The 16,304-nt window shown below is 41.8% G+C and overlaps 1 protein-coding gene across 2 annotated transcripts in view; it reads left to right on the top strand.

The window, feature by feature from the left end:
- The first annotated feature begins 4,260 nt into the window (after positions 1–4,260).
- The window catches only part of TBC1D4 (TBC1 domain family member 4), a 180,859-nt gene continuing 168,815 nt past the window's right edge, over positions 4,261–16,304 (top strand). Inside the window, exon 1 of one of the 2 annotated variants that reach the window (XM_037153231.2) lies at positions 4,261–5,122. In XM_037153231.2, the coding sequence (XP_037009126.2) occupies positions 4,625–5,122 (498 nt within the window). In that variant the 5' untranslated portion in view covers positions 4,261–4,624. The remainder of the gene's footprint in view (positions 5,123–16,304) is intronic. The other variant, XM_037153232.2, reaches the window with a different exon arrangement.

Here is a 16,304-nt window from a genome sequence, read left to right as displayed (position 1 = left end):
GAAGCAGTGAAGACGCACAAGTGTCCCTGGACTAGGGAAGGTCACAGGGAATGGGCAGCTACAGGGGGAGACCCTGAAATGAAGCATTCTATTATTTTCTAGTATTTTATGATTCCCTGGTGAATATGTTTAGTATGTATTCCTCAGATCAGCTAAATAAATCATGTGGTTATATCACCTCTGTGGTATGAAAACCGGCCTCTTAATGTTTAATGTCTTAATTTCTAATTTGCTATTTATTTGTTTTTTTAATTAGTTGGTTTTTTAAAGAGAGAGAAAGGGAATGAGAGAGAGAGAGAGAGAGAGAGAGAGATAGATTGAGACAGACACCAGTGTGAGAGCAAACCCACAACCTAAGTATGTGCCCCGACCAGAGATGGAACCCACATGGTGGGTGTGTAGGGAGGACACTATAACCAACTGAGCAGCCAGGCCAGGGCTGATTTGCTATTTACTCAATCCATTCATTTACTCAGTATTTACTAAGAATGTATTAAGTGTCAGCTACTGTGCTTTCTGCTGGAGGAAATATGAGACAAAACAAATTATCCCTTCTCTCAAAATGCTCTCTTTGTGGTGGGTAACACAGATAAATGACTCCATAATTAATTAAAGAATGCAGTAAGAGCTGTAATCGTGGAATGAATTTATTTAAAGAGAACATAGGAGAGAGGACCACTAACTCTGACTGCAGAAGTAAGAAATAGCTTCACCAAAGAGAAGCTTTTTAAGTTGGGTCTTGAACAATGAATTCCAGTAGAGAAGGCTGGGGGAAATTCAGGTTGTGGGGAAGCAGCAAGCAATCAGGGATAAGAAAAAGCTGTGAAACCCCATAGAGACAAGAAGGACATTTGGGAATGAAGAGGTTGTCTGGATGAGGGAGGAGGGGAGTGGGAAGCAGCAAATGTAATACTAGAGAGATTTGTGCTTTGAGCTTTTGAAAATATATCTTCATCTAGAGAATTTTTTAAAGTCCTCAGTCAAGGATATGTTTATTAATTTTAGAGCTGGAGGGGGTGGGGGCGACAGGAGAGAGAGAACGCATTTGTGCCTGGAAGCAAAGAACCAAGTTTAGAGATTTCAACAAACCTTTGTAGTCTTAAACCACCGCACTCATTCAAGTGCTTATATTTATCATGTGATACAAATTTTTTAAACTAGAATCTGACTAGATGTTATAACTTCTAACTCAAGCTCACACCGTTAATTTGGATTGGGATAGTAGAAGGAAATTTTCAAAAAATATGTGTTTACTTTTGGAGATCATAGGTAGAGGTGCTTATAAGACTTTTCAGGACATATCTCCGCAGATTGTTGGAAATTCTTTCCATGAGCATGTTCTCTGGTCCTGTTTTAGTGGGGGGCATGTGTGGGGTTGAGTGCAGAAGGGTTTGGAGTTGGAGGTTGATTTATGGCCTCATCTAAGTAAACATCATGGACCTGCACATTGTGTGCGATATCTACCAGACATCTGAAAATTGTATCCTGTTCTCTTATCTTTTTCTAAGTTCAAGTGATCAAATATATAATTGAGCACTTTTTTATGTGCATGCAATTCTCTAAGACTCTGCAGATGCATGTTGGTGGTGAGAAACTGATAGCTTGTCAAATATACAAATGATAATGAAAAAAGTTACAATAGGCACAAGGTATTATATACCATAGTATAATAATTGTATTCAATAAGATAAAATGGATTAACAACAAGGTAGTAGACAACTGCAATCTCAGGGTTTAACAGAAAAAAAGAAGTTTATTTCTCACTTATGAGAAGTGTGCCCCGGGCCTGGGAGGTTCTCCAGGAGGACAGCTGTCTTCTTGTGTTGACTCTGCATCCTGGGCTGCTTTGATCAGCCACGTGTGCATGCTATTTCCAGGTCGACCAGTGGGAGGGAAGAGTGGGGCTGGAGCCCAAGAGCAGGCTCCATCGTTGACTGCTGGCAACTTAATGCTTCTACTCAAGATGTGACCCAAGTCAGCTCTGCTCGCATTTTATGGTCAAAACAAGTCTTATGACTGTGCCTAACTTTAGGGGGCAAAGAAGAACTTCTTCCCATGTGTCGGGATGCAGACAGGGTCAGATATTGATAAACAGTGATGATATTTGTTAATGCACTGTAAGAGAAACATCACAAAACGTTACGCAGAAAGGGCTGAGGGCATTCCAGAGCAGGAAGCAATCACACTTGGGATGCCACAGAATAAAAGACATATCTTGTGTTTTTCTGTCAGTAAGTGGAAGCTGTGTTTTGGCTTCACTTTCTTTACCAGGAGGCAGCTGCCTGCTGGGGCTCCTGGTTCAGTGGTCACTCCTGAAGCTGGTTGATGTGGGGGGACCCACTAGGCTTTCCTGCTTCCTCAGATCTTTGTGTTTTCATTTCTCTTCTTAGATCTCAGATGTGTGGCCCAGAGATTTACATGAGAGAGTTTCCAGCAGGGTCCTACAAGGTTTCATTCTATAATCTAAGAACTTTTCACTGCGTTTTAAAGACATAGGCCTATTTTGCACAAAAGTATGGTGGAGTGGTTAGATCAAGTGACTAAAACTAAGCAATTAATGTCTCCATCTTAAAGCTTAGATGCTTATTTACAAGAGAGCCATCAGGGTGCATGCAATAATTCAGCATAGGAATAATGGCAGTTTATCATAGTGATCTCACATATATATATATGACAAAAATATTCACTGGGTTTTTATAGAAAATGATACCATTAAACTATAAACAATGAGAAACCTGAGTTTTTATCCTTCCTATAAGCACTTAGAAAAAAGTTGGAAAAAAAATTTTTTTAATTAAAAATATGCCCTGGTTCAATGGATTGAGCATAGGCCTGGGAACCAAAGGGTTGCCAGTTCAATCCCCAGTCAGGGCACATGCCTGGGTTGCAGGCCAGGTCCCCAGCAGGGGGCTCATGAGAGGCAACCATACATTGATGTTTCTCCACTTCTCTCTCCCTTCCTCTCTTGCTAAAAATACATACGTAAATAAAATCTTTTAAAAAATTTAAAATGTATTTATTTTTAAGGAAAGAGGAAGGGAGGGAGAGAAACATTTATTAATGAGAGAAACATTAATGAAACACTGATATGGTACCTTTCACATGCTCGTCAACTGGGAACTAGACTGTAACCCAGGGACGTGCCCTGACCAGGAATGGAACTGTTGACCTTCCACTTTGTGGGATGGATGCTCAACCAACTGAGCCAGGCCGGCCAGGACTTCCTGTCTAATTCTTAACTACAACTCAGTAAGAGTAAAAAGAGAATAAAAGAGTCTAATTTGCTAAAATGAATAAAGAGTACTTCTCTCTTTTAAAATTAGAATGATCGAGGTATCCCTAATTGTTTTTTACTACATATTAAAGGTGAGAAATCTCCACATTAGTTCTGAATGGAATATATATAAAAACAGAATATAATTTTTCTATATTTTAAGAAGTTGGCTGCACTAAACTAAGAAGATTCATATTTCTTATACAATGTGTGATACTCCAACATAATATTGGAGGTACAATATTTCATTGTGATATTGTGATTTAAAACTAGAGTATTTTTGAGATTAAGAAATTAAATTCAGAAATTGTTATACAACCTTTAGACGGGGTTGAAACCATGCAAGTAATTAATACTAATACTAATACTAATACTAATGCTACTACTACTACTACTAATAATAATAATAATAAAAAGTAAACCTCAGTGCCCCACTGAGAGTGGCGCCCTCTTCAGGGGGCAGCAGTGATGCCAAGAAGAGGACGGAGTTCTCGGGGACTGGAGAAGAGGCCGACCAGGTCCCCAGAGTGCAGGCGCCAGGGCAGGACTGCTGCCCCAGGGGCGGGTTGGAGGGCCGGGCTGGGACAGGGACCAGAGGGGCGACTTCACAGTTATGCTTTCGTAGGATGGGAGGCGGGGTAGCAGCCCGCTTAAAGAAGCAGCCTGGAAGGAAGGAAGGAAGGAGCGAGGGAGGGACGGGAAGAGTTGGAGGAGGAGCAGCGAGCTGGCCTGTGGCGACCAGAGGCGGAGCGGCCCCCACGAAGCCACGTTTTGTTTTTGTTATTTTCCATTGGAATAGCAGGCCCTTTCGGAAGACCCATCAAGTGGAAGCCCTGCGGCCCCGACCTTCCAGGTGACAGCCGGTCACCCTGGTAGGAGTCAACTCCGCCCCCAGACACCCCCTCCCGCCCACAGAGCATTCCCCGCCCAGCCTCCCCGTGCCCGCCCGGGGCCAGCGCGACGACCGCGGCCGCAGCGGCTCTGCAGCCCTGGAGCAGGCGGCCGCCCGCTGCAGCGGCGGTGGCGAGGGGACTCGGAGCAGAACCGCGGCAGGCGCAGGGGGAAGTCCGGCCCTCAGGCGGGAGCCCGAGGAAGGAGGATGACGATTTAACCCGCCCTCTCCTGCCAGTCCAGCTGCCAGGCGCTCCCTAGGTGCCCGCCGCCGGAGCGCCGGAGCCTCGGAGCCGCGCCCGGGCAAGTGCCGCTGAAACTGGAGTTCGGGTCGCAGCGAAGCGGGCGCAGGGTCCTGGTGGGGCAGTTGGTATAGTTTCGGCGGCGCCTGCAGCGCACAAGAGTTTGGGGCACGGCGCGACTCTTCCGCCGCCTCGGTGCCCTGGTGCGGCGCGAGTTATGGAGCCCCCCAACTGCATTCAGGATGAGCCTTTCCCACACCCCTTGGAGCCGGAGTCCGGGCCCTCCGTGCAGCTGGGCCCTGGGAAGCCAGGCGACAAGAGGTTCCGGCTGTGGTATGTGGGGTGGTCGTGCCTGGATCGCAGGACCACGCTGCCCATGTTGCCTTGGTTGATGGCCGAGATCCGCAGGCGCAGCCAGAAGCCCGAGGCGGGTGGCTGTGGGGCCCCGGCGGCCCGGGAGGTGCTTCTGGTGCTCAGCGCGCCCTTTCTACGCTGCGTCCCGGCTCCCGGCGCCGGGACGGCCGGGGGCTCCAGCTCCGCAGCCGTGCAGCCCAGCACAGCAGTATTCATCTTCGAGCACAAGGCGCAGCACATCTCGCGCTTCATACATAACAGCCACGACCTCACCTACTTTGCCTACCTGATCAAGGCGCAGCCCGACGACCCCGAGTCGCAGATGGCCTGCCACGTTTTCCGCGCCACAGACCCCGATCAGGCAAGCTGACGGCTCCAGGGTATGGGGGAGGGTCCGGGGCACCCGGGAGGAGTAGTACGATTGGGGGCGCCGGGACCCTACACTGAGCACCGCCTGTGGTCAGGCTGCTGGCGCGCTCTCTCCACGTGGCGCATTTGAGCGCTTGATCGTGGGGCGCCTCCGACCCTGATTTGAGTGCTTGATCGATCGTGGAGCGCCTCCAACCCTGATTCGGGAAGATAGCGCTCGGGCAGCGGGTCTGGGTGGGGTGGGGGCACACGATGACCCCCTGGAGAAGGGGAGAAAGGGAGGCAGAGTGGTCTCTGGACAGCAGAGGAGTGGGCGCGCCCTGGGAGGATGCGGAGAGCAGCGTGCATCCCGGGAGGATTGCGGTGCCCGGGTTGTGACTGGCGATGGCGTGCCAGGCTTGTGCCTTGCCTGCGTGCTTGTGGTGTTTGAGAGGGAACACAGGAGAGGGTTGGGTTTCTTGAGGCCCCGCGCTCACTCTCGGCCTTGGTGGTGTTCTGCCCTTTAACCCATTTGGATGGTTGCATCCTAGTCACAGCTGCACCTGCAGGTCTCCGTCTGGGAGGCTCTTTCGGAGCCAGGCTTAGGAAAAGTTACTTCCTAGACATAGTCAGATTCTCGGCAAAGTACAAGTCTGTGCTTACATGTTGAGTGGAAAGACTTTGGTAAAAAATGTTTTTTATATGCTAATTGAAGACAGAAATCAATACCTGCTTGGGTGATTTAAAAAATCAGTGCCACAGAAGACATCAGAATCTGTTTTCTAAAATCATTTCTCCAGAGTTTTACTAAATCGAGGTGCTTGTTATCAAACAGGGCACTTTTACTTCCTTAAAAACCGGTGCGGTGCTTCATCTAGTGGCGAGAGGAATTTAAACAGAACTTTACCGTACTGAGTGTCATTGAAAACAGGCTTTAAAAAAATGTGTGAAGAACCGGTTTTTACAAGGCCAAAAGCCGACATGCTATTTTAGAGGCACTTATTTCATGTTGGTATAGTACTTTAGGTCCTTTGGAAAAAATGTTGGCTAAATATAAATAAACAGATAAATAAAGTCTCAGTTGCACCCTGTGGCTGTTCCTCTGGTATCTGGGAAATTACTAGTCAGATGAGGAAAATAGCCTATGAATAAGGCTTTAATTTTTTAGAAAATTCATTATTCTAGTATCTGTAATTGAAGGACTGTGATTGTTTAGATTTTTAGAAAAGGCCTGAGGCTGAATTGAAGAAAATAAAAGGTCATTGTCTTAGATTTCATCACTTTGTAAACTAGTTTAATATCTTAACAGAACTTTCAAAGTGAAGAGAGCAATCTAAACTTGTGTGACCACTGTTATATTTATGGTAAGCTACATTATTAAAATTTGTTTTAAGGTCCTAAACATGATTAAAATAAATTTCACTTTATGCTTATTTGTTCAAAACTCACCGTACCTTTCACCTGTGTTGTGAAATTGGAGTGCAGTGTGTTTTTTATTTATGAAAGTTCTCACCAACTTCAATTCTGTCAACAAGGAGGAAGAAATTGAGCATTTCATGATTCTTGGTGGTTTATGTTAAAGTCATTTTCTTCAGCTCTGAAACATGGCACGTGATTGCTAATTTCACAGATGGTCAAAGTTTGCTTCTGGGCCATGGCATCTTGAATTCTCAACAGTGGCTGTTGGGTCCCCCCTGGATTCATTGGTAGGCCAATTAAAAACATCCCCTTTTATTTACCTCTTTATATATTTAGGTGTTAGAAACTGAATGTGCTATGACTTTGCAAATAATAATATGCTTAGGTTCATTTTCTCCTTTTGGCCCTTTAGGAGCAGTGGAAGCCATATGGCTTTTTGATTCAAACAAACAAATAAACAAACATAACATTTCTTGTTTATTGTCATTTCTCAGCTGAGTCTTTATGTGAAGCAGTGATTTTCAACCTTTTTCATCTCATGGCTCACATAAACTAATTACTAAAATTCTTGCTCTGCCCGGTGTAGCTCAGTGGATTGAGCTCGAGCTGTGAACCAAAGGACTGTGTTTGATTCCCAGTCAGGACACATGCCTGGGTTGCAGGCCAGGTCCCCAGTGTGAGCCATGTGAGAGGCAACCACACACTGATGTTTGTCTTCCTCTCTTTCTCCCTCTCTTCCCTTGTCTCTAAATAAACAAACAAATAAATAAATAAAATCTTTAAAAAAAGATTCTGCAGCACACCACGACCTATCATAATTTTTGACAATTTGACAAAAATAGGTGTGATTTTGATTGATTTACAAAATCCCCCCCCCAATAATAGTAATTACCTACCCTTTTTGCTCCAAAGTGACTTTTTAAAAAAATCAAGTGCCTATACCTGTATATAAGGATTTCTGGTACAAAGAACCAACCAGATGCATTCTTAATATGCAGTGTGACCAGTGAGATGCAACCTTATTATATGACCTATGTATTTATGGTTCAAGACAGGGCATTCACACCAACAGCTATTTGTTGTATTGGCTGTTGTAATTTAAAAAAATTTTTGTAAATAGTTTTTGAGTTTAGAGAGGGAAGAAGAGAGAGAAAGAGAGAGACAGAGTGAGAGAAACACTGATTGTCTCCAGTATGCCCCCCAACTGGGGTTTGCATCCGCAACCTAGGTATGTGCCATAAACAGGAATCGAACCCGCAACCTTCTGGTTATAGGACAACACTTGAGCCAACTGAGCCACACTGGCAAGGGCTGCTTTCATTGTTTTTACTTGTAAATCTAAGGGAAAAAGGTCAGTGCCCCTGAGGAAATAGTCAAGTATTGCATATTTAAAAAATTCTTGGCGGCACAGTGGCTGAAAATCGCTGATCTCAAGATATGGATTCCTGTTTGTCGATTTGAAAGGCCAGATGCTGTCCCTCTAGGGATTATCTCCAACCACACATCAGGAGTTACACATCCCAATGCCTGGGAAGAGGCTTGAGTGAGGACTGTGCAGGACTAGATAGTGGGTGTCCTTTCTTAAGGTGCTATTCTGCTCCAGTTAGAAATCGCATTAACAGAGTACAAGCCCAGTGGTGCCAGAGCTTCTGATTTCCCTAGAGAAAGTGGAAATCGGGATTTTTATGAACGAGTCCATGCTTTAAACTATTAGCAACTATTTTATTTTATTTTTTAATATTTTATTTTTAGAGAGAGGTGAAGGGAGAGAGAAAGAGAGGGAGAGAAACATCAATGTGTAGTTGCCTCTCATGTGTCCCCTACTGGGGACCTGGCCTGCAACCCAGGCATGTGCCCTGACTGGGAATCGAACCAGGGACCCTTTGCTTCACAGGCCCATGCTCAATCCACTGAGCTATACCAGCCAGGGCTATTAGCAACTATTTTAAACATGTAAGAATCCTCTCTGGGTTAAACAAAACCCATCTGAGGGTTGGCTTCAGAGAACGAGGGCCTGTCTGTCCCTTTCTGTCTTTGGCAATGACGTTTGTTGAGCAGACAACTGCAGTCATCAGACACTATGTGCCATTTGCCACATTTCCTCCTGAGTATCTGAACTCACTTGATATGGCTCTCACAGTAGAGAACATGAGAAACATTTCTGGGGAAGCACTGATTAAGTACAGCTCCCCTAAGCGCTGATTCTTCTTCACTTGTCAAAGGGATGAATTCACCATGTTATTACCATCCAGCCGTATATGTCATCTAGAGTAGGCTAGATTACAAGGAAAAAGACCTGTTGTTTGCTTTGCCCCTTAGTTCTACATCTGAAGAGGAGAATTATTTAGTTGCACTTTTAAGATCATTGTTAAGAGAGCCTCATAAGTATTTTCCACAGTCACCAAATGAAGTGTGGGAAGGTAGCTTAGAGCAGTAAGTCTGCAAACACCCAAATAAACTTGCTCCCGGTTCCACCCTCATGCCTGTCCCTTTTCTGAAATGGGCCTGTCTGTAGATGACTATATAATTTATTTTTTAATCTGGGACAGTGTTCATGGAGAAAGGGGGCACCACTCATAATTACACAAACATGGCAAGTACAAACCTAGATTGTTTAGGGCACACTGGGACACAATGTGACCATAGTTAAATGGCAAAGTTTGTGATCTTGGATGACCAAGTACGGGAGCTGACAAAGTTTGTCATCTTGCCATCACAAGATGAAGATAGAGACCACTCAGTGGTTTCTACATATAAAATGATAAAGTTTTGCAGAATATCTATTCACACATCTTTTTGGGGATGAACCTACATGTGACCTCAAAGATAGCACTGTTAGTAGTTTGAGTCTGGGTTGGGAGGTTGCCATAGCGATGTGCCCTCTGGCTCCAGATGTTCCTAGTAGATCTGTAAGGAGAGTCAACTTGCAGATATGTGTTTGGAGGAGTGCTCAGCCTGAATGGTCTAATACAGAGCTGTTTCTCCCACATGCAAAGACAGGTGGGGGTTGGGAGCAAACCAACCAGTTCCAGATCAAATATATGCCAACACAGATTGGTTCTCATTTACTCAAGCCTGTGTAGTCTTGCACAGGAGAAATGTCAGCCTTAGTGCATTTCAGCCAAACTTGGATATCTGAGCTAGTAAAAGTGCTTCACTCTAACTCTTAAAAAAAATCCCACTGGCATAAATTGAGTTGTAGACTTAACACGGTTGGGGATCCAAGAATATCCGATTCTGTACCCAAGATGGGTCACTGGAATTCATCAAATATTTATCTACTTTCAGAAAGAGGTTATGTAGCATTCTCTCAACTTTCCTATTAAAAAGAAATTGTTTTATGTTATGTATATTTTACCATATTTTTTAAAAAGCACGAGTTGTTAGTGTTTATAAACATTGTTAGAGTTACTTATCATTTGCATGAGACTCTTAGCAGAAAAATTATATATCATAATTATAGAATGAAAATCAAAAGACAAAAAACATAATTGCTATAATTTTCATTTATTTTGTTTATATATATTTTTGAAGCTTGCAAGAACTTATTTCCTGAGCTTTATTCAGGTAACCGATTTTCAACTTAATTTTTATCTATCTATTTCGGAAAGGTCACTTTTTAGTTCTTCCTCATAGTTGATGTTCAGCAGCTTTGTCAAGATACTAATCAGGTAACTATAGAACTAGACATGTGGAAGTTTTCACAGTTCTCTCTCTGCTCACTCAGTAGTTTGCTATTCTGGACAGGTAGACCCTCTGTCTTCTCATGTTTGGCGCAGTCATTTTTTTGTTCTTTCCTCCTGAACTGAGGCGGAGGTCGATGTGCCTGGTTCCGTGGTAGAATCTTTACTGTGGTCCCCAGGGGGGGAGGTAAAAATGAGTGCCCAGAGCTTCCTAGTTATGAAGGAGAGCCGTAATGAAGACTGTTAGGCTGTTCAGTATCAGGACTTGTTTCTCACAAGCCAGGGGTTCTCATACTTGATGACGCATCAGGATCACCTGGGGGGCTTGTTCAAACAGATTGCTGGATCCCGCCCTTAGTTTCTGGTGCCTACAAGTTCTCTGGTGATGCTCAGACTGCTACCTGGGGACCACAGTTTGAGAACAATAGCTCTCAGTGATTTTGCTCATGTGCTTAGTTGGTTATATGACCACAATGTTCCTTTGGTTATTTTTACAGTTATTCTCAGACTTGAGAATTCAAGGTTCAAGGTGAGTGTGAGGAGGGATAATATCGCACTGCAGAAGATTTTATGAAACTGTTCATTTCCCAGCTTTAATAGCTTTGCCTATCGTTTTCCCTTCATATACATTATTCTGCCACTCATCGTAAGACCATTCATATGTTGAACAAAAATGTTACCTTTCAAACAAAAATTTTAAGTTCTGCAGAGGGAATAATTTTTGTGAGTATATCATATTACATTATGTGAGTATTATCATATTACATTATGATAACTTATTGCAAAAATTAAAATTTTACTTACTTGCACCTAGAGAAATAACAGCATACAGTGTGTTTGATATATGGTGCCTGCTATTGAGAAACTCAGGCAAAAAGGAATAGAGATTTGATGCTTTGGTGAATAAGGTAATGGCCACCACTCTGAATAATTATGGCAAACAATTCTGTTTACTGCCTTTTTTTTAACCTCAGGGCCTTTGTTTTGTTAAATTGTCCAGATAGTTCTTTCATTGGGGCCACGTTGGTGGGTCTGAATCAAGTTAACACGCAGTTACTTAGATGTAGCACCTCGTACACTGAGGAACAGGTTAATTATAATGTAATTTGGTAGTATATTCAGAATTATTGACCAGGAAAGGAATGTGCTTCAAATATGGTCTACAGAAGATGTTAATACAAATTTAATAACTGACTGGGCGGCATCAACTAAAGATGCCATTGGCTCGTTACTCTAAGGCTGTAATGCTGTAATGCGAGATGCTGTACCTGAGAAGGTTTTGAAAGCATTTCCTTAAAAATTAACATTCACTGAGCTCCTGTTGGGTGATGTCACTGCCCTTAGGGTTTTTCCCAGGTGGTCCAGTTTATCTTCACAGTAATCATGTCACGTATGTAGCAGCATTCTCCCTGGCTTTACAGCGGACAGAGCTGGTACAGAGAAGTTAAATTATTCCCCCGAGGACACAGGGCTTCTGATAATAGAAGCAGATTCCAGTTCAGGCCAACAGATTCTAAAGCCTGTTCTCTTATTTTCTGCTCTAGAATGCAGTTGTTGAAAAATTGGATTTAGTGTTGTGAAATTTTGTGCCATCGATTTTTTTCCCCACTCTTTTTTGATACAGTAGTTTTATTTTTTTCTAGCTTTATTGAGGCATAACAACAAATAAAAATTATATATATTTTAGGGTACACTCTGGTGTTTTGGTATATGTGTCAAATAAAATTATTACCACAGTCCAGCTAATTAGCATACCCATCGCTTCAGGTGGCTGTCATTTTTATTTTTTGTGGTGAGAAAACTTAAGATCGTCTCTGCTAGCAAATTTCAAGTGTATTATTAGCTCTAGTCCCAATGTTGTCTGTGAATTCGATCTTCCAAACTTGTTTAACCTGTATAACTGAAGGTGGATACCCTTTGACCAGCATCTCCTCATTCTTCCCACCCACTAGCCCCTGGCAACCACCATACGACTCTCTGCATTTATGAGTTTTTAGATTCCATTTATAAGTGAGGTCACGGATTCTAGATTCCATGTAAGTGAGTAGTTGTGTTTTTCCCACTTTCATGTTGGAATTCTCCACAGTTAAATATGCTTATTACATTGTGAAATAATAATTAATCCTGAGTGCACGCTTGGACATCATTATACCATTATGTGCTCTTCTTTTAATGGGAAGTAAAAAGTTATATGATTTGTTAGGCTGATGAAACTAACAAGCTCACGTTTTCCTAAACCACTGGAAAAGGTTTAGGATCAACGGGGAACGTTAAAATACAAAGGGCTGTCAAGAAATAGAATATAATCCCTGTCTGGCATGGCTCAGTGGATGGAGTGCCGGCCTGTGAACTAAAGGGTCACTGGTTTGATTCTCAGTCAGGGCACATGCCTGGGTTGTGGGCCAGGTCCCTAGAAGAGGGCAGGTGAGAAACAACCACACATTGATGTTTCTTTCTCTCTCTTTCTCCTTCCCTTTCCCTCTCTCTGAAAGTAAATAAATAACATCTTTAAAAAAAAGAAATAGAATATAATACTATCCATTTTTATATTGCTTTAATATTGTTATTAAAAAAACTAGACAGAGATGTGAACCTGCTTTAAATGAAGTAAAAGATGATTACATATTAGATGATTTTACTTTGGGTGGTGGGTACACAATGCAAAATATAGATTATCTATCATAGAAATGTGCATCTGAAACCCATATGATCTTATCAACCAGTGTCACCCCAATACATTTAATTAAAAAAGAGTTCTGGATAAATATAGAGGGGCCGGTACCCATTACCACCACTAGGCCATGTTTATGCCAACAGGCCTTTGCAAAATCCATGCAAAAACTGAAATAAAAGCAGTACACAGTGGAGTAAACTAAAACAGTAAAATAAAAGCCTTGCAAGGAGCCAGCAGGAAGGGACAGGATCAGACTATCTCACAGAAGAGGGAAGACCAATTTTTTTAAAGATTTTATTTATTTATCTTTAGAGGGGAAGGGCAGGAGAGAGGGAGAAAAATATCAGTGTATGGTTGCCTCTCGTGAGTCCCCTGCTGGGAACTGGCCTGCAACCCAGGCATGTGCCCCGACTGGGAATTGAGCGGCAATCGTGTGGTTTGCAGGCCTGGGCTCAATCCACTGAGCTATACCAGCCAGGGCAAGGGAAGACCAGTTTTCATACCTGAAAAAAAAACTCAGTGAAGCAGACAGTGCACGATATTTAAAGAGTTAGGCAACAAGCATTAGGTTGTCTCCCAAGTGCGCAACCGAACCCGGGCTGTCCAACATGCAGTAGCGAAGTATCCCAGCAGACGTAAAGGGCATGCTACTAGACACCTAAGGGGAGGAAATACTTGGAGAACCAAGCAGGAAAACCATGAGTTTAATTTCAGGGAAACTCAGGAAAAACTCTTGGGATGCTCAGCTAATGAGAATTAAATGGCTAAAACCAGGGCATGAGGTGAATTGAAAAAGCCAGGAACCAAATAGGGCCTGAAAACAGATTTGTTGATTGGTTTGTGAAAAGCCTAAGCCATAAAGGTATTTCTTCAGATTCTATAACCAATTACTGAAAATGTGAAGGAAGATACAAGGGTAAGATACAAAAAAGATACAACTGTGAGACACAAGACACTTGATTTGCTCAACCAGAAGTACTGTCTGACTTAGAACAACAAATTACTAACAAGTTATCTAATATTGATAATACAATGTTCTGTGGTTCTGTATTTGAGAATTTTAGAAATTTGTATCAAAATCCGCAACAGTTCCAAACTATAGCGTATTCAACTGGTTAAGGACCTCCACAAAATAAAGGATCCAGAGCAGCAAATTTAGATTCTATATTTATCTGGGAAGATCCCATTCCTTGGAAATCCTCTTTCTTCCCCGGCCTCTTACAAGAAATGAAACTTGGAATAGAGTAGTAACTTAAAAAATAGTAACTCCCATACCCTTTTTGTGGGGTTGCAGAAAACCTGTGTCAAGATTATCTGAAATTAAACCAATAAAAATTTTAATTTCATATTTTTTCCTTTTCTGTCAACTAATCATAGAGTATCAGAAACATAGCAAATAATATCTAAAAGTCTAAACTCAGAGGTTTCCTAATGTAAGATTTTTCAGAATCCTTTTAAAGGTAAATAAGGTGTTAACATAATTATTTTACTCTGTTTGCAAATATCTAGATAAAATCTTCATGTAGTTATTGCTCTAGCTTTTAAACAACTCTAAAACCAAAAAATATATATAAAATACCCACAAACACAGGTATAAAACTAGTAACAGTTATACTAACAACCTACATTCAGCGTGATAAAAGAGGTGATTTTCCAAACACATGATTATGTTCATTGGATTCTATATATAACACAAGTTCAGCATACTGATATTACTACTATGGACCCTGTGATTTTTTTTTCCCAAAACACTTTTTTCTACTTGAACTCCTGCAAAGCTATACATTAGCCAATCAGGTCACTGGGTTTTATCTAACCTTAAAATTGACATATTCTTTTCTCTTTAAACCAAGTAATTAAGATCATACAACCTGTTGCCATTGTTCCTTGTTTTGTTGTATATATTGTATAATGATGGTACAATGCATTATTATTTACTTATCATTTAATACTATATAATGATAAACTTTATTGTCACAATATACTTTTATAGTTTATACTTTGTAATACTTATGTACTTCATGATTCATGTATTCAGATGCATGGTTGTACCTGTTTCTTAAGTATATATCCTAAAGACTTTTTATTCTAAACTAAAGTACTTACAAATAGACTCTTATCTTTTACTTCCCTTCTATTCCTAAGGACATTGTTACATAAAAAGGTACACCAGAGTTCAGCTTCACTGTTTGTTGGATTGGTGAAGTTCACTTTCATGTAATTTCTCAAGCATTCTTATGTAAGTCCACCTCATAGTTTAATTGAGTTTTTTACCTCTCTTTTGCTTGACCCACCACAGTTATCCAGCATTTGATTCTAGCTTTAGGAATTATACTGTAAGCTTCTAGATTAGTAATGATAACAATAGATATATAGTAATAATAATAGCTTTAATAAATATATGTACACATATGAAATATATATGTATACAATGCATGTATTTTGACTAGGGGGTCTCACACTTTGGCATGTGTCATCTGGGGGGCTTGGACAATACTGGCTGCCGGACCACTGTGCCATCTGCAGAGTTTCCCTTTCTAAGTCTGGGGTGAGGTTCAGAATTTGCTTTTCTACCAATTGCGAGGTAATACTGATGCTGCTGGTCAAGGACCACACTTTGACAACTCCTGCTGTAGATCAGGGCTTGGCAAACTATGACCTTTACTTTTGTCAACAGAATGGTATTTGAACACAAGCCCGCTCATCTGTTGTATATCCTCTATGGCTCTTTTTAATGCTACAGTGGTAGGAGTGACTATTTTTGGCACAGGCCCTATGGCCACCAAGCCCAGAATTCTTATTATCTGGCCCTATACAGAAAAAGTTTGTTGGCCTCTGCTTTAAATCATCCCATTAAAAAATAGGTCTTTCAAGATACTTTATAAGTAAGAATGCCAAATCGATAATTTTCCTATGGATACAAGTTAGCAAGTAAGGGTTTTGAGTTTTCAAACCCTGTACTGTCTAAAAACCACTTTGAAAGTTTTTATTGGTGGCTCTCAAATGTATTGTAACCTAGCTTTTGTCTCTAAGCTTAAGCTTTTTTTCAGTATCTAAACATTTACTTCACATTTGCCCTTGGATTTGTAGTTGCTGATTCAAGTAATCTAGGAATTATACTTGAGTCCTCCTTTTCCCTCCCCAGTTTTGGTCTCGGAGGGAAGCTGTGTTGATCTTCCCTCACTTAGTGGTAATACGCTCTTATCTCTCCATCAGCTCTGCAGCCGCTCGGCCTAACTCCCATTATCTCTGGCTGGGATTTAGACTCCTTTCTCCTACTCCCCCCTGCTTTCCTCCTGTCTTCCATCAATCCCTTCTCCCCAGGAGCAGTAGGAGTGGTCGCTGTCAAAATCAAAGCAGATTAGGTTTCCTTTGCACTTAAAGTAACATGCAAATTCCTTCTCCCCTGATCCTGTGTG

The sequence above is a fragment of the Artibeus jamaicensis genome, unplaced genomic scaffold (assembly GCF_021234435.1).
Source record: "Artibeus jamaicensis isolate MK-2021 breed Jamaican fruit bat unplaced genomic scaffold, CSHL_Jam_final contig_415, whole genome shotgun sequence".
Lineage (NCBI taxonomy): Eukaryota > Metazoa > Chordata > Mammalia > Chiroptera > Phyllostomidae > Artibeus > Artibeus jamaicensis.
The sequence above is the reverse complement of the archived record's forward strand: the minus strand, read 5'-3'. Positions and strand labels throughout refer to the sequence as shown.